The sequence below is a fragment of the Stegostoma tigrinum genome, chromosome 22 (genome assembly GCF_030684315.1).
Source record: "Stegostoma tigrinum isolate sSteTig4 chromosome 22, sSteTig4.hap1, whole genome shotgun sequence".
NCBI classification, from domain to species: Eukaryota; Metazoa; Chordata; class Chondrichthyes; order Orectolobiformes; family Stegostomatidae; genus Stegostoma; species Stegostoma tigrinum.
The window spans coordinates 56,034,966-56,059,018 of NC_081375.1; the positions used below are offsets into that span (position 1 = coordinate 56,034,966).

Sequence of the window (24,053 nt, forward strand, 5' to 3'; positions counted from 1 at the left end):
AAGGCACTGGCCGGACCACAGCTGGAATAATGCAAACATATTTGGGCACCTTATCTAAGGAAGGGTATAATAGTTTTAGAGGCAGTCCAGAGAAGGGTCATTAGGCTAACACCAGATATGAAGGGACTCTCTTATGGGGAGAGGTTGAGTAGATTGAGCATGTATTCATTGGAATGTAAAAGAATGACAGGCAATCGAATTGAATCATAAAAGTTTCCTGGTGATCTTGAAAGGGTAGACGTGGAAAGGTTGTTTCCCCTTGTGGGAGAGTCTAAGACCAAAGGCTATTATCTTAGAATATGGAGTAATGGATTTAGGACAGAAATAAGGGCTAATTTCTTCTCTCTGAGGGTTGTGAATTTGTGGAATTCTTCCCACGGAGAGCTGATGATGCTGGGTCATTAAGTATATTCAAGGCTGAGATCGATTTCTAATCTATAATGGAATCTAGAGCTGAGAAGAAACGGCAGGGAAGTGGAGGTGAGAATCAGCATGATCTCACTGAATGGCAGAGTAAACTCAATGGGCTTTATGGCTTACTTCTGCTCCTACATCTTATGTCTCAAATTTCTGAAATTGACAAAGGTATATGAATCGGTTAACAGACATCTGAAAAAAGGTCAATAAATAATTAAAACCATAGCAGACAAACAGGCCAAAGTTCCAAATACTGTTGCAGGAAACAAGATGCTAATACTGTTCTCAGTTTCTGGGGAACCCATGAAAAGCAAGGTTCACTGAACCTTAGTGAAATAAGAAGACAACTCAATAATGTGAATTATGCAGTGATTGCTCCAAATAAGAGACAGCATCAGAAAATATGTCATGCTAAAACGATGAAAGTACATAATATAAAAAATAATATTACGCGAGAAATAATATGAGAGAAAAATGCCCTTACATTAGTGAAGGAAGTAGACAGTGAAATAGAAATATCGGAAGAAATAAATAGAAGATGGTAAAAGATTACAATCCAACAATCAAATTGGAAAACAGAGGTGTACTTAAAAGATTAGACAGCATTATATCTCATCTTCCAGAAAAGTATTGATGTGATATATGAAGGCCAATGCAGATTTATAAATTCATTTGCGTAAAGGGGCCAGGAAAAAACATGCTCATGATGCTGATGTAACAAACGCAGTACAGTTTGGGTATCCATTCCTCTTGAATCTGAGAAACAAAAAGACCTAAAAACCAAAGGTCATTTCAAAACAGATTCAAATGGGCCTGTCGACACAGAGTTCTGGTCCTTTGAAAAAGACTCCACTTGGTCCAAATGGGACCTAAAAGTGAAGCTTTTTTACTCCCCAATGGGCCAAACTCAGCACTATGGAACCATCCAAAGGGGCCTGAATAGATCTGAATGGTCTATATTGGACTCAAAAACTGAAAATATCCTTTATCCAAAAACCTCAGGACTAATAGAATTCCCATCCTGTACCTTGGCCAAACAAACTTTAGATGCTTCATCAATGACCTTCCCTCCATCATGAGTTCAGAAGTGGGGATATTCACTAGTAATTGCACAATGTTCAGCACCATCTACACCTCCTCAGATATTGGAGCTGTCCATATTCAAATGGAGAAACAACTGGGCAAGATCCAGGTTTCTGACTGGCAAACTGCCAACCAATGACAATCTCTAGTAAGACAGGATGTAACCCTTAACATTCAATGGCATTGCAATGATTGAATACCCCATAATTAACACCTGAGGCTTAAAACTGACTAGAAACTGCACTGGACTAGCCATATCAGTACTGTGGTTATATAAGCAGATCATAGGCTGAGAATCTAGCAGCGAATAACTCATTCCTGATTCCCCAAAGCCTGCCTACTACTGTACAAGTCAACAGTGGGATGGAACCTCCCAAGGTGTGATGGAAGAGTGCAGGTCCAACAACACTCAAGCAGCTTGACACCATCCAAGATGAATAGCTTGCCTCACTGGCACTACATCCACAGACATTCATCTTCTCCACCACCATGCTCAGTGCTGGCTTTTGATAAGGTGCTGCATTGGAAACAGATAGCAAAGGCAACAACCCATGGGATCCAAGGAAATTGGGCAAACTAGATTCAGAATTGGCTGAGTGGCAGAAAGCAGAGGACTTGTGTCCAGTGGGGTCAGCAAGGCTCAATGTTGAGACCCCTGCCATTCATAGTTTATACAAATGATTTGGAATTCTAAGTGGGAGGGTTGATTAGGAGGTTTTCAGATCATACAAAAATTGATAATGAGGAAATAATGAGGAAACTACAAGAGATAGAGACAGGCTGAGCATTGGCGAATTGAATTGAATCCAGGTAAATATGACATGATGCATCTGGGCAGGACAAACAAGGCAAGGGAATACGTAATAAATTATGGGGCCCTGGGGAGCACTGAGGATCAGAGGGCCTTGGTGTGCACATGCACTGGTCCTTTAACATATAAGTCAGGTAGATAAAGTTGTTAAGAAATTATCAGAGATAATGGGAACTGCAGATGCTGGAGAATTCCAAGATAATAAAATGTGAGGCTGGATGAACACAGCAGGCCAAGCAGCATCTCAGGAGCACAAAAGCTCTCTGATGAAGGGTCTAGGCCCGAAACGTCAGCTTTTGTGCTCCTGAGATGCTGCTTGGCCTGCTGTGTTCATCCAGCCTCACATTTTATTAAGTTGTTAAGAAAGCATTTGGACAGCTGCTTTTAATAGTTGAGGCTTAGAGTTTAAGAGCAGGGAGGTTACGCTGGAATTGTATTAAAAACTGATTAGGTCACAGCTACAGTATTGTGTGCAGTTCTGGAAGCCACATTAAACGATGGATGTGATAGCACCCGAGAGGGTGCAGAGGAGATTTAATACAATGTTCCCTGGGCTGGAGAATTCCAGTTATGAAAACAGACTAGAGACGTCCGTGACACCACCCATGCCCTCCACCTCCTCCAGAAATTAGTCCCTGGCCCCCAACACCTCATTTTCACAATGGACGTCAGGTCCCTATACACCTGCATTCCTCATGCAGACGGCCTCAAGGCCCTCCGCTTCTTCCTGTCCCGCAGGCCCGACCAATCCCCCTCCACCGATATCCTCATCCGCATAGCCTCACTCGTCCTCACCCTCAACAACTTCTCTTTCGATTCCTCCCACTTCCTACAAAGGGGGTGGCCATGAGTACCCGCATGGGCCCAAGCTATGCCTGCCTCTTTGTAGGTTACGTGGAACAGTCCCTCTTCCACACCTACACAGGTCCCAAACCCCACCTCTTCCTCCGTTACATTGATGACTGTATCGGCGCCGCCTCTTGCTCCCCAGAGGAGCTTGAACAGTTCATCCACTTCAACAACACCCTCCACCCCAACCTTCAGTTCACCTGGGCCATCTCCAGCACATCCCTCACCTTCCTGGACCTCTCAGTCTCCATCTCAGGCAACCGGCTAGAAACTGATGTCCATTTCAAGCCCACTGATTCTCACAGCTACCTAGAATACACCTCCTCCCACTCACCCTCCTGCAAAAATTCCATCCGCTATTCCCAATTCCTCGGCCTCTGCCGCATCTGCTCCCAGGATGAGGCATTCCAATCCCGCACATCCCAGATGTCCACGTTCTTCAAGGACCGCAACTTCCCCCCCGCAGTGGTCGATAACGCCCTTGACCATGTCTCCAGCCTTTACCGCAACACATCCCTCACACCCCGCCACTGCCACAACCACCCCAACAGGATCCCCCTCGTTCTCACATACCACCCCACCAATCTCCGGATACAAAGCATTATCCTCCGACACTTCCGCCATCTACAATCCGACCCCACCACCCAAGACATTTTTCCATCCCCACCCTTGTCTGCCTTCCGGAGAGACCACTTTCTCTGCGACTCCCTTGTCTGCTCCACATTCCCCTCCAACCCCACCACCTTCCCCTGCAACCGCAAGGAAGTGCTACACTTGCCCCCACACCTCCTCCCTCACCCCCATCACAGGACTCAAGATGACCTTTCATATTAAGCAGATGTTCACCTGCTGGTATACTGTATCCATTGTACCCGGTGTGGCTTCCTCTACGCTGGGGAAACCAAGGGGAGGCTTGGGCACCGCCTTGCAGAACACCTCCACTCGGTTCGCAATAAACAACTGCACCTCCCAGTCATGAACCATTTTAACTCCCCATCCCATTCCTCAGACGACATGTCCATCATGGGCCTCCTGCAGTGCCACAATGATGCCACCCGAAGGTTGCAAGAACAGCAACTCATATTCCGCTTGGGAACCCTGCAGCCCAATGGTATTAATGTGGACTTCACAAGCTTCAAAATCTCCCCTTCCTCCACTGCATCCCAAAACCAGCCCAGTTCTTCCCCTCCACCCACTGCATCACACAACCAGCCCAGCCTGTCTCCGCTTCCCTAACTTGTTCTACCTCTCACCCATCCCTTCCTCCCACCTCAAGCCGCCCCTCCATTTTCTACCTACTACCTCATCCTGCCTCCTTGACCTATCCGTCTTCCCTGGACTGACCTATCCCCTCCCTACCTCCCCACCTATACTCTCTCCACCTATCTTCTCCTCCATCCATCTTCGGTCCGCCTCCCCCTCTCTCCCTATTTATTCCAGAACCCTCTCCCCATCCCCCTCTCTGATGAAGGGTCGAGACCCAAAACATCAGCTTTTGTGCTCCTGAGATGCTGCTTGGCCTGGTGTGTTCATCCAGCTTCACACTTTGTTATCTTAGAGACTGCGGTTGTTGTGGGCAGAGGAGGGGATGACAGGGGATGTGATTCAGATACATAAAATGAAGAGGGCCATAGATAGGGTACACAGGAAGATCAGTCACAGGCTATCAGTCTCCATCGGGGTGGAGAGGGTGAATGTCTATGGATGTAGTGCAAGTGAGGCAAGCTATTCATCTTGGATGGAAGGATCAATGACCAGGGGGCACAGATTTAAGGTAAAGGGCAGGAGATGTGAGGAAGAGCATTTTATCAAAATCAAATCCACCTAGCCTGCACACAATAGGCAAATTGGCCAATCCACCTAACTTGCACATCTTTAGACCAAGGGAGGAAACCCGAGCACTCGGAGAAAACCCACGTGGGCACTGGGACAATGTGCAACCTCCACTCAGACAGTTGCTGAGGGTAGGATCAAACTCAGGTCTCTGGCGCTACGAGGCAGCAAAGCTAATAACTAAGGCACTCTCCTGGTAACTCTATGACCCTATGTGCAAAAAGCATCACTCTGTCCTATCTAGAGGAGGCTATACCCCAGTTGTATTATCGCTGGACTGTTAATCCAGAGACCCAGATAATGCTCTGGGGATCTGGGTTCTAAATGCACCACAGGAAATGGTGGAATTTGAATTCAATAAATATTAGGAATTAACAATCTCGTGATGACCATGAATCCACTGTTGATTGTCATAAAAACACACCTGGTTCACTAGTATCCTTTTGGAGAAGAAAACTGCCATCCTTATCTGGTCTGTTCTACATGTGACTCCAGACCCACAGCAATGTGGTTGACTCTTAACTGCCCTCTGGGAAATTAGGGATGGGCAATAAATGCTTCCTAGCCAATGACAACGTCATCCCGTGAATGAATAAAGAAAGAAAAGTCTTTCCCATGTTCTTGGGGATGCAACAGCAGGAGACATTACACAGGTAATGGGCGGCTCTCCACAGGCTAAAGCAGGGTTCTAACAAGGTGGCCATGTACAAAATTAGAAATGTCAGGTATAGGCTCTAGTTATTGCTGTCACAGATTATCTCAGTGCCAATTGGGATGATGATGGGATCCATCAGCACCAGGGAATTTATTAGCCTTTAGTCTGATCAGAGATCCCAATCTTTTTACTCTAGTGTCTGTCATTGCTTTCCATCCCTTCACTGTTTCTTTCCTTTTGATTTTCTATTTTCCTTGAGATGCTTCTTGTGTCTTTTACTAACATAGGGGATAACAGGGCTCACTCCGTGAGCTGAAAATTTTGTACAAGATTCAAAATAATTGTATATTTGTTACCAGTAATCATATTGCTTTATAGATTAGATTAGATTCCCTACAGTGTGGAAACAGGCCCTTCGGCCCAACAAGTCCACACTGCCCCTTGAAGCGTCCCACCCAGACACATCCCCCTATAACCCATACACCCCTGAACACTACGGGCAATTTAGCATGGCCAATCCACCTAACCTGCACATCTTTGGACTGTGGGAGGAAACCGGAGCACCCGGAGGAAACCCACGCAGACACGGGAAAAATGTGCAAACTCCACACAGACAGTTGCCCGAGGCAGAAATCGAACCCGGGTCCCTGGCGCTGTGAGACTGCAGTGCTAACCACTGAGTATTTCAACATTTCTGCCATTTCCCACAATTAAGTCCTCAGTCTCATTCTATAAAGGACCAACACTTAGGACATAGAACAGGAGCAGGCCCTTCAGCCCATGATGTTGCCATGAACATGACGCCAAATTAAACTAATCATTTCTGTCTGCCCTTGGTCCATTCCTTGCATATTCACGTACTTATCTAGAAACGCCCCGATCGCATCTGGCTTCTTAACCACCACAGACAGTGTGGCCCAGGCTCCTATCAGTCCTGTGTAAAAAAACATGTACCTTCACATCTCCTTTGAACTTTTACCCTCTTCCCTTAAGTTCATGTCCCCAAATTTTAGACATTTCCACACTAGGAAAAAGGTTCTGACTGTCAACCCCATCTATACATCTTATAATTTTATAGACTTCTATCAAGTTTCCCCTCAGCCTTTGGTGCTCCAGATAAAACAACTCAAGTTTTTCTAGCCTCTCCTTATAGCTCATACCCTCTAATCCAGGCAACATCCTGGTAAAAGGGATAACGAAGTGTGGAGCTGGATGAACACAGCAGGCCAAGCAGCATTTTAGAGCACAAAAGCTGATGATTCGGGCCTTGACCCTTCATCATCTGTTGACATGCCTGACTCGTGTACTCAGTTCCCCAACCAAGAAAGGCAAGCATGTCGCACACCTTCTTTATCACCCTATCTACTTGCCACTTTCAGAGAGGTATGGACTTGAACCACAAGCTCCTTCCGTACATTAATGCTGTTCAGAGTCCTGCCATTAACTGTATACTTTTCCTTAACATTTGATCTCCCAAAATGCAGCACCTCACACTCGTCCAGTTGAAACTCCATCTGCCATTTCTCTGCACATATCTGCAATTGAGCTATATCCAGCTGGATCCTTTGACAACCCACTACACAATCCACAATTCAAGCAATCTTTGCATCATCTGCAAATTTACAAATCCACCCATCCACATGTTCATCCAAGTCATTTATATATATCACAAACAGCAGAGTTTGTCGCACACCACTAGTCACAGGCATCCAGTCTGAAAAACAACCCTCCACCATAATGCTCTGTCTTCTACCTTTGAGCCAGTTCTGTATCCAAATTGCGAGATCTCCTTGTATTCCATATGATCTAACCTTGTTAACCAAAACAGATTCCTGAGGAATACACTAGTCACAGACCTCCAGCCTGAAAAACACCCTTCCACCACTACTCTCCATCTTCTAGGGGCAAGCCAATTCTGTATCCACACGGCTAGGTCACAGTGAGGGATCTTGCCAAAAGCCTTACTAAAATCCACGTAGACAACATCCACTGCTCTACCCACATTGATCATGTTTGTCGCATCCTCAAAAAACCAATCAAGTTAGTAAGACATGATCTTCTCTTCATAATTAGGCCATGCTTTTCCAAATGGGCATAAATGCTTGCCCTAAGAATTGTCTCCAATAGATTCCCAATCACCAATGTGAGATCACCTGTCTGTAGTTTCCTGGAACATTCCTATTCCATTCTTAAACAGAGGAACAACATGAGCTACTTGCTAGTCCTCCAAGATCTCTCTAGTAGCTTGCAAAGATATAAAGATCTTGATCAAGGCCCCAGCAATCTTGTCTCTTGCCTCTCTCAATAAACTGGGGCAGATATCATTGGTCCTGGGGATGTATCCACTTTAAGGCTCTTCAAGAGACTCAACCCCACTTATTTCTTGATCTCAAAATGGCCGAGCAGATTACCATGCTCCACACAAATCTCATTATCCTCCAAATCCTTCTCCTGAATGAATGCCAATGCAAAGTATTCATTTAGGATCTCGCCCACATAGAGTCACAGAAACAGGCCCTTTGGCCCAAGCTGGTCCATGCTGTCCACTCAGCTAGTTCCAGTTGCCTACATTAGGTCCATATCCCTCTCAACTCATGTACCTATCCAAATGTTTTTTAAATGTTGTTATCGTAACTGCCTCAACCACTATCTCTGGCAACCCATTCCATGTACGCATCAATCTCTGCATGAAGAAGTTGCCTCTCAGGTCCTTCTTAAATCTTCCCCCTGGACGTGAGTTTGCTCGCTGAGCTGGAAGGTTAGTTTTCAATCGTTTCGTCACCATTCTAGGTAACATCATCAGTGAGCCTCCAACGAAGCGCTGGTGTTATGTCCTGCTTTCTATTTATCGGGTTAGGTTTCCTTGGGTTGGTGATGTCATTTCCTGCGTTGGTGATGTCATTTCCTGTTCTTTTTCTCAGGGGATGGTAGATTAGCTCCAAATCAATGTGTTTGTTGATGGAGTTCCGGTTGGAATGCCATGCTTCTAGGAATTCTTGTGCGTGTCTCTGTTTGGCTTGTCCTAGGATGGATGTGTTGTCCCAAAAAGAACAGGAAATGACATCAACAACGCAGGAAATGACATCACCAACCCAAGGAAACCTAACCAGATAAATAGAAAGCGGGACCTAACACCAGCGCTTCGTCGGAGGCTCGCTGATGATGTTACATAGAATGGTGATGAAACATCTGGGAACAAACCGGCAAGCTCAGTGAACTAGCTTACATCTCGAACACAATAAAGACCCACTCTCTTGTGGACCGAGAGGACGAGAGTGCTATCTTGGAGGTGAAAGGAGGACGTCGGGTTGCATGTGCACCCTTGCGACCAGTGGATCTTAATGCTGGCTTCGGCCTAACGCTGGTTCAGGGGAGCAGCCAACCTGCAACGATGGCTGCGGCAAGTGCTCGTGCCCCAGGTCAGGGGGTCCGGAACACCGTCCGTGTTTCTGTAAAGAAGGTGGATGAAGGTGCACCTGTGGACTGCACCTTCTTCGTGAAGAGGGTCCTGTTGGACTGTTGTGGGTTCGCTGCTGCGGACATTTACTGCCTGCAGGATTTCCCCGGAGGAGGTTTTTACGACGTGACCTTCCGGAGCGCCAAGCTTTGCGAGCGCTTCCTGGAGGTTTTCAAGGAGAAAGGACGTGAGGGCCCCCTCTCTGTATTGACCGCTATCCCACTGTTTGTGATGCCAGCACAGAGGAGCCGTATGGTGACTGTACACATGTACAACCCGCATGTGCCAGCAGTTGATGTCCTGACCTTCCTCGGAAGGTATGTGAAGGTGGGAGGGGACCTAATTGACATCGTGGAGCCCTTTGGCATCTGGTCGAGTAAGAGGCAGGTCAAGATGACGCTGAGGATGGGCGCAGACGGGAATGTCGCACACCCACCGTCCAGCTTCGCGATCGGCGGGAGCAGGGGCTACCTGACCTATGCAGGGCAACCTAAAGTCAGGTCACATGGCGGCCGACTGCAAAGCCACCATCTGCAGGGAGGAGGGACACCTTGCAAAGGATTGCCCACGAGAGAGAAGCTGCAACCTTTGCGGGGAAGCGGCCCACTTCTATAGGGCATGCCGGCAGCGGGGTGCCACCTACGCCCAGGTCGCCGGCAGGGGAAATGCGGGGCCAGCCCCCCCGGAGGAGAGGAAGGCACCAGGGCCCAGCAAGGACCCCACTAATGTGCAGGAGGGCCAGGCCGTGCAGGATGGGCCCGAGGCCAGCAAAGCACCCCTGCAGGCTCCGATCCCCCCCGACAACCCGGAGCCAATGGAGGTGGCGACAGGCGACCCAGGGGAGTGGACAACAGTCCGGAAAGCGAGGAGGAAGGTGCGTCGACGGGCCCAGGAACCGCAACAATCAGGCGGGAAGAGGCAGCTACAGGGGGGCTATAAGAGCTCCTCTGACGAGGAGGATTCGGAGAGGGCCCACCCGAAGCAGAAGTTAAAGGTCTCGAGGGGGAAGGAAAGCAGCACCCCGCTTCCAGGTGACGGGAGGCGTCCTGAGGCTCACTCCGACACCCAGTCAAGTGCCGCTGGAGCACTGGAGGGCCCCCCGGAACTTCCAGGCGGGAAGGAGGAAACAGCGCGTCCCCAGCCTGACCCGGAGCCGGACCCTCCTGCCTCCGCACCCCTGACGGGGGGATGCCATCCGGAAGGCAGCACGGACGGTTTCCTGAGCCCGGAGAGCGTCCAGCAGTTAGCCCGGGCAATGGGCATGAAGGGACAGATGGAGGGGCTGGACTTTGGACTTGGGGAGGGTACTGCGGTCACTGCCCACAATGGGGGTACGAATTGCGAGCATTAATGTGCACAACGTCAAGTCAACCGCGAGATGTGTGTCCACGTTGGCCTACCTGACCACCATCAAGGCGGACCTCCTGTTTCTGCAGGAGTGCGGGATACCGCACCTCGGCAGGTACGGGAAATGGTCCGGCGCCTAGACCTGTGGGCCTTCGATCTGGTCGGGGGGTAACGACTGTCGATCCTCGGGCCTGGCTATTCTGCTGCGGGGGCGCAACTTCACCATCTCTCAAGTTCAGGAGGTGGTGGGGTGGGGGTGGGGGGCGCCTCCTAGTGGCTGACATCACCTACAGGAACGCTCCCCTGAGGCTGATCAACGTGTACGCCCCAGCGGTACGGAGTGAGCGGTTGGCCGTCCTGCAGCGGCTTCCACCCCTGCTGGCTACGTCCAGGCCGGTCATCCTAGGCGGAGACTTCAACTGCATCATTGATGCAGATGGAAGATCCGGCATGGGGACAGCGGATGGGGGGATTCAACTGGACGTCACGTCCAGATTCCTGATGGGCACGGTGAAGGACGCCAAGCTGCTCGACGTTTTCAGCACCCCTGCAGACGGAGCGCAGCGGAGGTACACCTGGTCGCGGCCAGACGGGCCTATCCGCTCAAGGATAGACTTCCTGTTTGTGTCACGGACGTTCTCGGTCAGGTCCACCGGTGTCGAGCCGGTGTTCTTCTCTGACCACTGCCTCCTGTTGGCCGAATGTCACTTACAGGACGACCAGCCGGCTAGCAAGGGGACGTGGAAGCTCAACACGACTCTGTTGACCCCAGAGAACGTCGAGGAGCTTAAGAGGGAGTACGCCGGTTGGAGAACCGTGAAACCCCTCTTTGAGTCTCCAGGTGACTGGTGGGAGACGGTGAAGGAGAACATCAAGAGGTTCTTTGTCCTCAAGGGTGTTCAGAAGGCAAGAGAGAGGCGGGGAAAGCTGTCGCGACTCCAGAAAAGGGTGCAGAACCTGCTCCTTCTGCAGTTGATGGGGGTCGATGTCACGGAGGACCTCCGCGAGGTGGGGGGCCAGCAAGCTTCGCTCTTCGCCGCAGAGGCCTCCAGGATAATCTTCCGGTCCAGGGTCCGCTCCGTGGAGCAGGACGAGACGTGCTCGCGTTTCTTCTTTCAGAAGGTGCACAAAGAGAGCTCTGTGCTTAGCCGGCTGAAGGAGGACGACGGCTCGGTGACGTCGTCTCGGCCCGACGTTTTGAGGATCAGCAGATCCTTCTATGCCGGACTGTACGACACGAAGCCCACGGACAGCACGGCCTCCGAGTCGTTCCTGTCGTCTATCACGGAGGTCTTAGACGATGGCACGAGGGAGTGGCTGGACCGCCCGATATCTCTGGACGAGCTGGCCAGAGCCCTCAAGTCCTTGCAGAGGAATAGGACTCCCGGAAGCGACGGCTTACCGGTCGAGCTGTATTCCGCTCTGTGGGGCCTGGTCGGCCAGGACCTGCTGGAGGTGTACGATAGTGCGCTTCGGGCAGGGGAAATGTGCAAGTCCATGAGGAAGGGCATCATCACCCTCATTTACAAGAGGAAGGGGGAGAGGGAAGAAATTAAGAATTGGCGTCCCATTTCACTTTTGAACGTGGACTACAAAATCCTGGCCAAGGTCATTGCCAACCGGGTCAGGTCTGTCCTGGAGTCAGTGATTCACCCTGACCAAACCTGTGCTGTGCCGGGCAGGAAGATCGCTGACAGCCTCGCGCTCATCAGGGATACGATCGCCTACGTACAGGACAGGCGGGTGGACACCTGCCTCGTCAGCCTGGACCAGGAGAAGGCCTTCGACAGGGTCTCTCATGCTTACATGAGGGACGTCCTCTCCAAATTGGGGTTCGGGGAGGGCATCCGCAATTGTATCCGGCTGCTCTACGCTAACATCGTTAGCGCAGTCTCGATCAACGGGTGGGAATCAGACAGTTTTCCTGTTAGATCTGGAGTCAGGCAGGGCTGCCCGCTCTCTCCTGCCTTGTTCGTGTGCTGTCTGGAGCCCTTCGCCGCCTCCATCAGGAAGGACGTGAGCCTGAAGGGCGTGACTATCCCAGGCAGCGGAGGCCTTCAGGTCAAGACCTCCCTGTACATGGACGATGTCGCCGTCTTCTGCACCGATCGTCGGTCGGTGAGTAGGCTGTTGGACATCTGCGGCCAGTTTGAACTGGCCTCGGGTGCCAAAGTCAATAGGGGTAAGAGCGAGGTCATGTTCTTCGGGAACTGGGACGACCGCTCCTTCGTCCCCTTCACCGTCAGGACAGACTACCTGAAGGTGCTGGGTGTTTGGTTTGGTGGAGCTGGGGCATGCACTAAGACTTGGGAGGAGCGTATCGCCAAATTTAAGCAGAAGCTGGGCAGGTGGACGCTCCGGTCCCTCTCCATCGCGGGTAAGAACCTGGTTGTCAGGTGCGAGGGGCTTTCGGTACTGTTGTATGTGGCGCAGGCCTGGCCTATTACCTGGACCTGCGCCGCTGCGGTCACCCGGGCCATCTTCCACTTCATTTGGGGGTCGAGGATGGACCGGGTCCGCAGAGACACCATGTACAAAGACCTGGGAAATGGGGGAAAGGGCGTACCCAACGCCACCCTCGCCCTGACGGCTACCTTTGTGTGTGGCTGCATCAAGCTGTGCGTAGATCCTCGGTATGCAAACACCAAGCCTCACTACTTACTGAGGTTCTACCTGTCCCCGGTGTTGTGAAGGATGGGCCTGGCCTCGTTGCCGCGGAACGCTCCGAGTAGTTGGACCGTTCCGTACCACCTGTCCTTCGTGGAGAAATTTTTGAAAGGAAACACCTTTGACCACAAGGCCGTCAGGCAGTGGTCAGCACGTAGTATCCTCAGGACCCTTCGGGAAAAGGAGAGGGTGGATCCCGTTGTGCGGTTCCCCATGCAGACTGCCGAAGTCGTTTGGCAGAATGCCTCATCGCCAGAACTTTCAAACAAGCACAAGGACATTGCTTGGCTGGCGGTGAGAGGGGCTCTGCCAGTGAGATCCTTTATGCATGCCCGGAATCTCTGCACCACTGCACGCTGCCCTCGAGGTGGCTGCGGGGGGGAGACGAGACTGTTGATCACCTCCTTCTGGAGTGTGCCTATGCGCAGGGGGTCTGGAGGTGGATGCAGTGGTATTTGTCGAGGTTCGTCCCGAGCAGCTCCGTGACGCGGGACTCCGTGCTCTACGGGCTGTTTCCGGGGACGCACACCGAGACCAACATCAACTGCGCCTGGAGGACCATCAATGCGGTGAAAGACGGTCTTTAGTCTGCCCGCAACTTGCTGGTCTGCCAGCTGAAAGAACTGACCCTGACCGAGTGTTGCAGACTGGCGCACTCCAAGGTCCAGGGCTACGTGCTGAGGGACGCGCTAAAGCTTGGGGCAGCCGCCGCCAAGGCGCGGTGGGGAAAGACCACCGTATGAGCCCCCTCGTCCAGAAAAGGGAAAAGAATCCTATCTGGTAACTAGGCCCAGCTGGCGCCTTCCCCGACTGGTCAGGGGGCCAACTGGGACTGTGCGGGGTGACGACTGCCGGGGCGGTTTCTTTGCTTTGTTTTTTTTTTCTCTGTTTTGTTTTTTTCCTTTTAGTTGATGTACGTACCCCCCGGGTAACCCGGAGTGGCTTGCATGACTGGGTAGGTGTATAAATGTTTTATTTTTTGTACATTCTATGAATAAAGTATATTTTTTCAAACAAAAAAAAAGGTGACGAAACGTCTGAAAACTAACCTTCCAGCTCAGCGAGCAAACTCACATCCAGAACCTCAACCTGAGGTACAAATCTTCCCCCTCTCACCTTAAATCTATGTCCTCTAGTTTTCGGTTCCCCATTCCTGGGAAAAAGACTGTATGCATTCATCTTATGATCCTCATGATATACACCTCAATAAGATCAATCTCCAAGATTCCGAAGAATAAAGTCCCATCCTCTGCCTCCAAGCAGAAGTTCTCTCCTTTATCCTCGAGTGATCCTACCTTCTGCCTAGTTATGCTCTTGTTTCTTAATATAGGTATAGAATGTCTTGGGATTCTCTTTAACACGACGTGTCAAGGTAATTTCATAGCCCCTTCTTGCTCTCCTAATTCCTGGCATGAGCTCTTTCCCGTTTTCTTTATATTCCTCACTGGCCCTGGCTGAATTTAGCTTCCTAAATCTTAAATATGCTTCTTTGCTTCCTTTTGACTAAATTTACAATCTCCCTCGTTATCCAAAGGTCCATGACCTTGCCATTCTTGTACATCCTCCTTACTGGAACATGCCGGTTCTCAACTCTCATCAGCAGGTCTTTAAACAATTCCCACAAGTCAAATGTGGACTGACCTGATAACAGCTCCTTCCAATTAACACACCCTAGCTCGTGCCTAATCTTGACATAACTTGCCCTCCCCCAATTTAGTACCTTCCTACAATTTATTTATCCTTATTCATAGTTACACTAAATCCAAAGGAATTGTGATCACAAGTGTAGCTTATTTTACCTACTGTTTTCATTTTTACATGCCTGTAGAAGGTTTAATGGCAGCATCCCTACTAAATACTTGCTTTTTGCTTTCCCTGAAGTCATCTTTTGATTGTTTTTATAAACTTCTCAATCTTTTGGCCTTCCATTAATCTTCACAAAACTGTATGCATCTCTATCAACTCAACGTTATTCTTAACTTCCTTAGTTAGCCACAGATGGCGTATCCTTTTCAAACAGTCTTTGGTAGCGCATCATAGTTTACTCAGGGTGTAAAACTTGTCATGGCAACATGCATAGTCAGAAGTATGTTGTACCTAGTGTTATGTATGGCGATGGTAGAGGTCCCAATGTTCTTTTCAATCATATGATTGAGAAGGAATGTATCTGGTTCTTACTGTCTGCCATTGACATGTCTGTCAACATGAGGGTACCATCAAGTCCTGGGAAGGGACTCAAACCCAGACTTCTAGTTAAGTGGCAGGGATGCACTGCAAAACACTTCCTCAAATCTTTTAAAAAGCAGGAAAACTACTGCAGTTAGTACTGGCCCATTAGAGGCAGAGACAGGAGAAACTGTCATGAGAAATGATGAAACAAGAGAAACCTTGAACAGGCAATGTACACAGCACTCCATATATGGCCTTACCAGCATCCTGTATAACTGAAGAAAAACTCTCTACCCTTGCATTCAATTCCTCTCATAGCAAAACACGACACTCTATTTAGCCTTTCTGATTACTTGCTATACCTATATATTAAGCCAGGAAACTATAGACTGGTGAATCTTACATCAATGGTGGGCAAATTGTTGATGGGAATCCTAAGAGATAGCATTCACATGTATTTGGAAAGGAAAGGACTGATTAGGGATTGTGGATATGGCTTTGTGCATGGAAAATCGTGTCTCACTAACTTAATTGACTTTTTCTGAAAAAGTAACAAAGAGGATTGATGAGGGCAGAGCAGTGGATATGATCTATATGGACTTCAGTAGGGCATTTGACATGGTTCCTCATGGCAGATTGGTTAGCAAGGTTAGATCACATGGAATACAATGAGAACTAGCCATTTGGATACAGAACTGGCTTGAAGGTAGAAGACAGAGCGTGGTGGTGGAGGGTTGTTTTTCAGACCGGAGGTCTGTGACCAGTTGTATGCGACAAGAATTGGGGCTGGGTCCACTGCTTTTTGTCATTTATATAAATGATTTGGATGTGAACATAGGACATATGGTTAGTAAGTTTGCAGATGACACCAAAATTGAAGGTGTAGTGAACAGCCAAGAAGGTTACCTCACAGAATGGGATCATGATCCAATGATCCAATGAGCCAATGGGCCAAGGAGTGGAATTTAATTTAGGTAAATTAGAGATGCTGCATTTTGGAAAGGCAAATTCAAGCATGATTTATATACTTAATGATAAGGTCGTGGGGTGTATTACTGAACAAACAGCCCTTGGAGTGCCAATTCATAGCTCCTTGAAAGTGGAGTTGCGGACAGATCAGATAATGAAGACAACGTTTCGTATGTTTGCCTCCATCGATCAGTGCACTGAGTATAGGAATTGAGAGGTTATGTTTCAGATGTACAGGACATTGGTTAGGCCACTTTTGGAATTCTTGTGTAATTCTGGTCTCCCTACAGTTGGAAGGATGTTGTGAAACTTGAAAGGGTTTAGGAAAGATTTGCAAGGACGTTGCCAGAGTTGGAGGGTTTGAGCTTTAGGGACAGGCTGAATAGGCTGCGGCTATTTTCCCTGGAGAGTTGGAAGCTGAGGGATGACATTGTAGGGGTTTGTAAATGATGGACATGGATATGGTAAATAGACAAGGTCTTTTCCCCAGGGTGGGGGAGTCCAAACCTAGATGGCATAGGTTTAAGGTGAGAGGCGAAAGATTTAAAAGGGACTTAACGGGGCAAACTTTTTCATGCAAACGGTTGTGTACGTATGAAACGAACTGCCGGAAGAAGTGGTGGAGGCTGATGTAATTACCACATTCAAAACGCATCTGGATGGGTGAACGAATAGGAAGGATTTAGAGGGCCAAATGCTGGCAAATGGGGCTGGAATAATTTAGGTTGTCTGGTCGGCACCTCTCTCCCAACTCATTGACTATTCCCCACCACTCCCTATCTGCACTCATCTATCACCATCCCACCTATTTTCCCCAGTCCCATTGCTCCCCTCTATTTATTTCTGAGCTCCTTCATCCTTCCCCATTTCTGAAGAAGGGTCCTGGCCCATAACGGCAACTTTCCTGCTCCTCTGATGCTGCCTGGCACAATTAGAAAGCCTGCAATAGGGTTATTTCACAATCCTCTCCCCCTCCCCCATTTCTGATGAAGGGTCTAGACCCGAAACATCAGCTTTTCTGCTCCTAAGATGCTGCTTGGTGTGCTGTGTTCATCCAGCTCTACACTTTGTTATCTCAGATTCTCCAGCATCTGCAATTCCTATTATCTCTAGTTAGAAAGCCTACTTGGTTCACAAGAATATTGTCCCAGTATGTGGTTGATGGGCCTCCAGGTCTGCATACATTACCTCATTCACAGTTTAATTCCTTATGCCTCTAATGTAACTTTCACTCCCATTTTTCCAGTATTCATTCTGTATAGAACTATTAAGCCATATAATAGCACATACCATCTCTTGCTACATTTGTCAGAAAAAAGTAAGCAAGGAATTAAAGGTGTGTTAATGTGATTTCCATCATTTGGAAAAAAGTAGGACTTTTTAAAGAAGCTTTAAGATTTCCTAAATAAATATTTACATATCATTCGACCAAGGTAGAGGTGGAGGTTAGTTAGACCTTAGGATTAGGGTAAAAGTTCAGCACAACATCATGGGCCGAAGGGCCCGTACTGTGCTGTACTGTTCTTTGTTCTATTTTCTATTAAGAGAATCTGATTCATTGCTGATTGACTTAATGCCTACCACTCTATTGGCCAAAGGACATATTGCTGCAGAATTCAGCCAAGATGCATTTTTTCTTAACTTTTTTTTTAATCAATGCCTTCTTTTATTAATACAGATGCTGCAATATGGCAACTTAAACATTTTTCACTTTTTTTTGTAAAAAATACAAGTGACAATAAGTCGTTCATCTACTATCCAAGTTCACTATATTTCTGACATTCCTGTCAGACATACATCTGCTGATACTTTTCCATGCTGTCTCCCTCTCATGAAACTCTGTCTCACTTTCTCATTACACCAGCATGATTTTATAGAATACTTCACCCATGCCTGGTATCTGCATATTTTTCATTAACTCTTATGCTCCATTCTCTAGCCTAGAGGCACCAAGATCAATATAACAAAGAACTAAGAATGCTGGGAGAGAAAAAAGAAACTGCAGATACTGGAGAAACCGAGATAACAATGGAGCTGGATGAACACAGCAGGCCAGGCAGCATCTTAGGAGCACAAGAGTTGATGTTTCGGGCCGAGAGCATTCTAAACAAATTTAATCATTAGCAATTTAACCAACGTATAATTTTCAACCATTATTTTGGAAGACTGCTTTTTCTGATGAAGGGTCTAGGACTGAAACGTCAGCTTTTGTGCTCCTAGGATGCTGCTTGGCCTGCTGTGTTCATCCAGCTCCACACTTTGTTAAATAAGAATGCTGGAAAGGGTCAATGGACCTGAAATAGTAACACTCATTTCTCTCCACAGACCAGCTGAGTTTCTTCAGCAATTTCTGTTTTTATGTTTCAGTTAACTCAGTTGAGGCAAATTAAATGTGCAAGAGCCAGTTGGCCAATGAGACATTAATACTATCTTACCTGCAGCGGTCGTCTGTTCTTGATTGCTGCAATGTCTGCACTTTGCTCAGGCCCAACCTGAAGAAAGCCATGTAGCTGGTAATTGTGACATCGGTGAGGCTACTCAACCCATCCATCTGATCAAAGACATTTTCCCAGTAGGCTTTCAGGGCTGGTGTCCCTGGAGGGTAACTACCATACAGGTGGGAGTCCAATATATCAATCACTTCCTGGTTAACTGACGATTCAAACTTGCGAGCAAAAAATGTCGGCCTGGTCATTTGCTGTGAATAAAGATGCAAATAAAATTAAGTCAATGCTGTGAATCAGATGGGCAATAAATACCTCTTTCAAATGTAGCATCTTAGAATCACAGAATGGCTACAGTACAAAAGGACACTATTCATTTCACCATGTCCATGCTGGCTCTCTGCAAGTGTGGTTACCTGGTCACACTCTGCTGCCTTTTCCCCTATAGCCCTACCAATATCTTTTCACAACCAGAGATAACACAGTGTAGAGTTAGATGAACACAGCAAGCCAAGCAGCATTATAGGAGCAGGAAAGCTGACATTTCAGGTTGAGACCCTTCTTCAGAAAAAGGTTCTGAAGAAGGGTCTCGACCCAAAACATCAGCTTTCCTCCTCCTCTAATGCTGCTTGGCCTGCTGTGTTCATCCAGCTCTACACCATGTTACCTCAGATTCTCCAGCATCGGCAGTTCCTACTATCTCTTTTGACAACCAATTGCTTTTTGAAAGCCTCAAATGAATTTGCCTCAACCACACACTCAAGCACTTAGAAAAGAATTTAATGTGTCACCATTGCTACTTTTGTCAACAACCTTATTGGTTACTGTCTGGTCTTCATCTTCTGCCAAAGGCACCATTTTCTCGCTATCTACACTGTCTGGCCTCCTCCTAAGTTTGGTAAGCTCTATCATATTCCACCCTCAGGTGACTGTCTGTGTGGAGTTTGCACATTCTCCCTGTGTCTGCGTGGGTTTCTTCCATGTGCTCCAGTTTCCTCCCACAGTCCAAAGGTGTGCAGGCGAGGTGGACTGGCCATGCTAAATTGCCCATAGTGTTCAGGGATGTGTAGATTAGGTGGATTATGCAGGATGGGTCTGGGTTGGATGCTCTGAAAGTTGGTGTGGGTTTGTTGGGCCGAAGAGCCTGTTTCCACACTGTAGGGCTTCTATGATTCACATCTCCTATATTCTTCACCATGGAAAACAACTTCAGCTTCACTGACTTATCCATGTCATGGACTCAACCCACAACCATTTTCCTGAATCTTTTCTGTACCCTCCAAATGTCTTCACATCCTCCCTAAAGCATGGTGCACAGAACTGGACATGATTCTCCAGCTGAGGCCAACACAATGTTTTATTACAGTATCTTTGATTTTGTACTCTATGCGCCTACTTATAAAGCCCATGGTGCCATATGCTTCATGAAGCACTTTGACATTGTGATCTGCAAACCTTAAACATATCTCTACATCATCTGTTCCTGTATTCCTTTGGAACTGTACTCTCACCTTTATTGCCTCTCCTCAATCTTCCCACAAAAAGGAAGCATTTCACACTTCTCTGTTTCAAATTTCAATTGCTGCTCATCCATTCCCACGAGCCTATCTATTACTTTAAAGCTTACCATTGTCTTCCTCATTGTACACATAATCTTTTACATTTTGTGCCGTCTGCAAATTTTGAAATTGTGTCCTGCAGAACCAAGTCTGGGTTAAACAGGTATCCTAACACCAACCCTGGGGAATCGCAAAATCTACCACACTCTATTTTGTAAATCAAACAACGACCGTTACAGTAATTTCCCACTCTACACTGGCTTGCTTAATTTTATTTCAAGTGAACATTGTGGAGGCAATAGGGAGTGCATATCCCCTTAAAACCATGCAAAATCAAGATCTTCTCACAATAAGTTTTGCACAAATGATAGGAATAGCATTTTGTGAGAGTTGGGAAGGAGATTAAAAAAAAAACTCATTTCACAGGAGAGCATTCTAAACAAATTTAATCATTAGCAATTTAACCAACATATAATTTGCAACCATTATTTTGGAAGACTGCTTTTTTTATTTTCTGAAATACTATCCATTATTAGACAGTATTTTAGGAGACTTAGTCTGTTGTAATGATTACTTTTTCCTTAAGCAAGTGATAAATGAAACAGGAGCCTCTTCAAAATACATCTCCGCTAGTAGTGACTGGGCAGGGGGAGAGTGATAAAGATACTTGCACATTGATATTTCTGACAAAAGTGTATGGCCATGCCAAATTAAAATACTGCGATACAGGCAGTGCCTTAATGGACTAAATACAAATTCAGAACAGAATAAAAGCAAAATACTGTAGATGCTGAAAATATGAAATAAAAACAAAGTGTGTGAGAAACTTAGCAGGTCTGGTAGCATCTATGGAAAGAATTAAAGTTGAGTGCAATATGAATCTTAATCAGAACTGGAAGATGGTGGTTTATATGCTGTAGGCAAAGGCTGGGGACGAGTAAGTGCAACAGCTAATGAGATTGAATAGAACAAAAGACAAAGCAAGTCCTAATTATGGTGAAGTGGAGACAGGAAGTAAATCTGGTTCAACAAATAGATACAAAAAGGAAAAAGGGATCCATTCACTGAAAGCAAGGCCAACAAACTGCATGACCATCATCCTCTGTACTTTTTGCTGCTCTCTTTCTGTTACTCTATCTTTTTTCTCAATTCAAGCATTTTCCTTCATCTTTCTCAAGGTCATTTTTTTTCATTTCTAAGTTATCTTAGTAATTCCTACTTTAGCTCATTTCTATTTTAATTCATTCCAGTAGTGATATCTCAGTTTCAGGTTTCCTTCTTACTAATTCTAAGTAGGCCAGACTCATTTTAAGTATCTCATCCTTTTGAGATCCTGCTTTTACATCTACCTTCGATGTATCAGCTTAATCCTTCGATTTAGCTTTACTCGAAGATTTTAAATAATTTACTGTTATATCTTGCACTTTCAAAAAACTCTTAGCAGGCTCCAAAGTCATCTCAAATTTCAAGCAATAAGCTTCATCTCAAAACAGGTGATTTAAGCCCAGAACCCTCAGTAGTTGTTATTTTAACAAGAAAGACATAGATCCTTCATAAATTCAGATTTTGATTCCAGATGAGCTCCCATTTGTTGTGAACCTAGCAGATGTTACGCCCGCACAAGTCAAATCTTGGACAGGAGTCTGGCTTGATAGATCAAAATTTCATTTGTTTTAGTTTTAGGAAAAAGGTCTCTTGCTAAAGCATAAGCAAGCAATGCTGCCGATTTTGCTTCAACAACAAAATAGAAGCTTATTCGAAAAGGAACAAAGGTAAAGTAGATAAAACTATCTACAAATAGTACAACTTCAATGATTTTAAACACACAGTAAAATTATAATCTCAAGCACTCTTTTATAAAATTGAAAATAAATGAAATTGCAAAATTGATGGGCCAAATGGCTTCTTTCTGCGCTGTAGTGATTCTATAAATGTGGAATTAGAGGCTCGTGCATTATCGATTGTGATAAAGACCCATCTGATTCGCTTATGCTCTTTATGGAAGGAAAGCTGTTGTCCTGATCTGGTCAGACCTACATCTACTCCAGACCATATGGCCGACTCTCAAAAGCCCTAAGCCATTTAGTTGTATCATGGCAGTACAATTTCTAAAGAAACAACTGACCATCCAGGATTGAGAAATGACGATGTCACATCCAGCCTAGTTGGCCTTACTAATGCATGAAGACGTCTGCAAAATTCAGCAAAGCCACCTCACAAACTAGTTAAGGAGCTGCCTGACATACATATAGAATCACACTTTATCAACAAAATCCAAGACTCTGCCAGCATATTCTTGTGTGTACTGGGAGGAGGGGTGACGAAGGAAGAGCAATAGTATTCGGGGACTCCTTAATCAGCAGAGCAGAGAGTTATTTCTGCAGCCTAGGACATGACTCCAGCTTGGTGTGTTGCCTCCCTGCTGCCAGGGTCTGAGACGTTAATGAATGGCTGCAGAGCATGCTGAAAGATGGTACTAATGAGTTAGATGTTGTGGGACACGGTGGTACCAATGATATGGGCAAAGTGAGGAATGAAGTTTTGCATCAAAAATTCAGGGAGCTAGGGAGTAGATTAAAAAGCTGGACCTCAATGGCTGTAATCTCTGGATTACTCCCAGTGCCAAGTGATTTGGTTTGATTTATTATTATCATATGTGCCTAAATACAGTGAAAAGTTTTGTTTTGCACGCAGAACAGGCAGATCATAACGTACAAAGGTCACAGGGCGATTGAGCAGAATGAGGAATACAAAATTACGGCTGCAAAGAAGGTGCAAGATCAATACTACATTTGAAATTTGACAGGTCCATTCAGAAGTCTAATAACAGCAGGAAGCACCTGTTCTTAAACCTGTTGATACATGCACGTAAGCTTTTACATCTTCTGCCGGACATGCTAGTGGGTTTAGAAATGGGACAAGAGGGCAGATGAATGTATGGCTCAAAAGTCAGTGCAATAGGAAGGGTTTTAGATTCCTGGATCATTGGGGCTGCTTTTGGGGAACATGGGACATGTATAAATGTGATGGTCTGCACATGGACCACAATGGGACTAACATCTTAGCAGGTAGGTTTGCTGGTGCCATTTAATATAGTCTGGCAGCGGGAGGAGATATAGAATATTGGTGAAACAGAGACACATTACACAACAGCAACGGATGCAAGTCAGAGTGAGTTTGGCTACATTCAGTGACAAGAGAGAAAGGCAAAGCTGGGTGGTCTTTACTTTGAAGCTAAGAGTGTAATAGATAATACTGATGAGTTAATGGCGTGGATTGACACATGGAAATATGGTATCGTTGCCACCACAAAAACATGGTTGAGGAAGGGTTGGACTGGCAACTTAACATCCTGAGCTACAGGATATTCAGGCAAGACATAAAAGGGTGTAAAATGGATGGTGGCGCAGCACTATTAATTAAGGAGTCAAATATGGCAGTAAGGAGAGATGATGTCTTGGAATGGTCCTCAATTGAGGCTTTGTGGGTCGAACTTAGGAACGTTCAGGGGGCAGCCACTTTACTAGGATTGTATTTATAGACTCCCAGACAGTAGCAGGAAATAGAGGAACAAACACATAGGCAGTTTTCACAGGCTGGTAAAAGTAATAAGTGGGCAATTATAATAGGGATTTCAATTTACCAACATAAATTAGGATACTCATAGCATTAAGGGTTTAGAGGGGTTGGATTGCTTGAAATGTAATCAGGGAAATTTTTTTCTGTCGATACATAAAAAGGCCCAACAAGGGATGGCACAGTGCTGAATCCAGTTCTGGGGAAAGCTAGACAA

At 46.5% G+C, this 24,053-nt stretch overlaps 1 protein-coding gene across 2 annotated transcripts in view; it reads right to left on the reverse strand.

Annotated features, from left to right (window-relative positions):
• The window catches only part of xylt2 (xylosyltransferase II), a 264,687-nt gene that overhangs the window by 67,235 nt on the left and 173,399 nt on the right, over positions 1–24,053 (reverse strand). For both annotated transcript variants that reach the window (XM_048555300.2, XM_048555299.2), the window contains exon 8: positions 18,693–18,955. In XM_048555300.2, the coding sequence (XP_048411257.1) occupies positions 18,693–18,955 (263 nt within the window). The remainder of the gene's footprint in view (positions 1–18,692; positions 18,956–24,053) is intronic.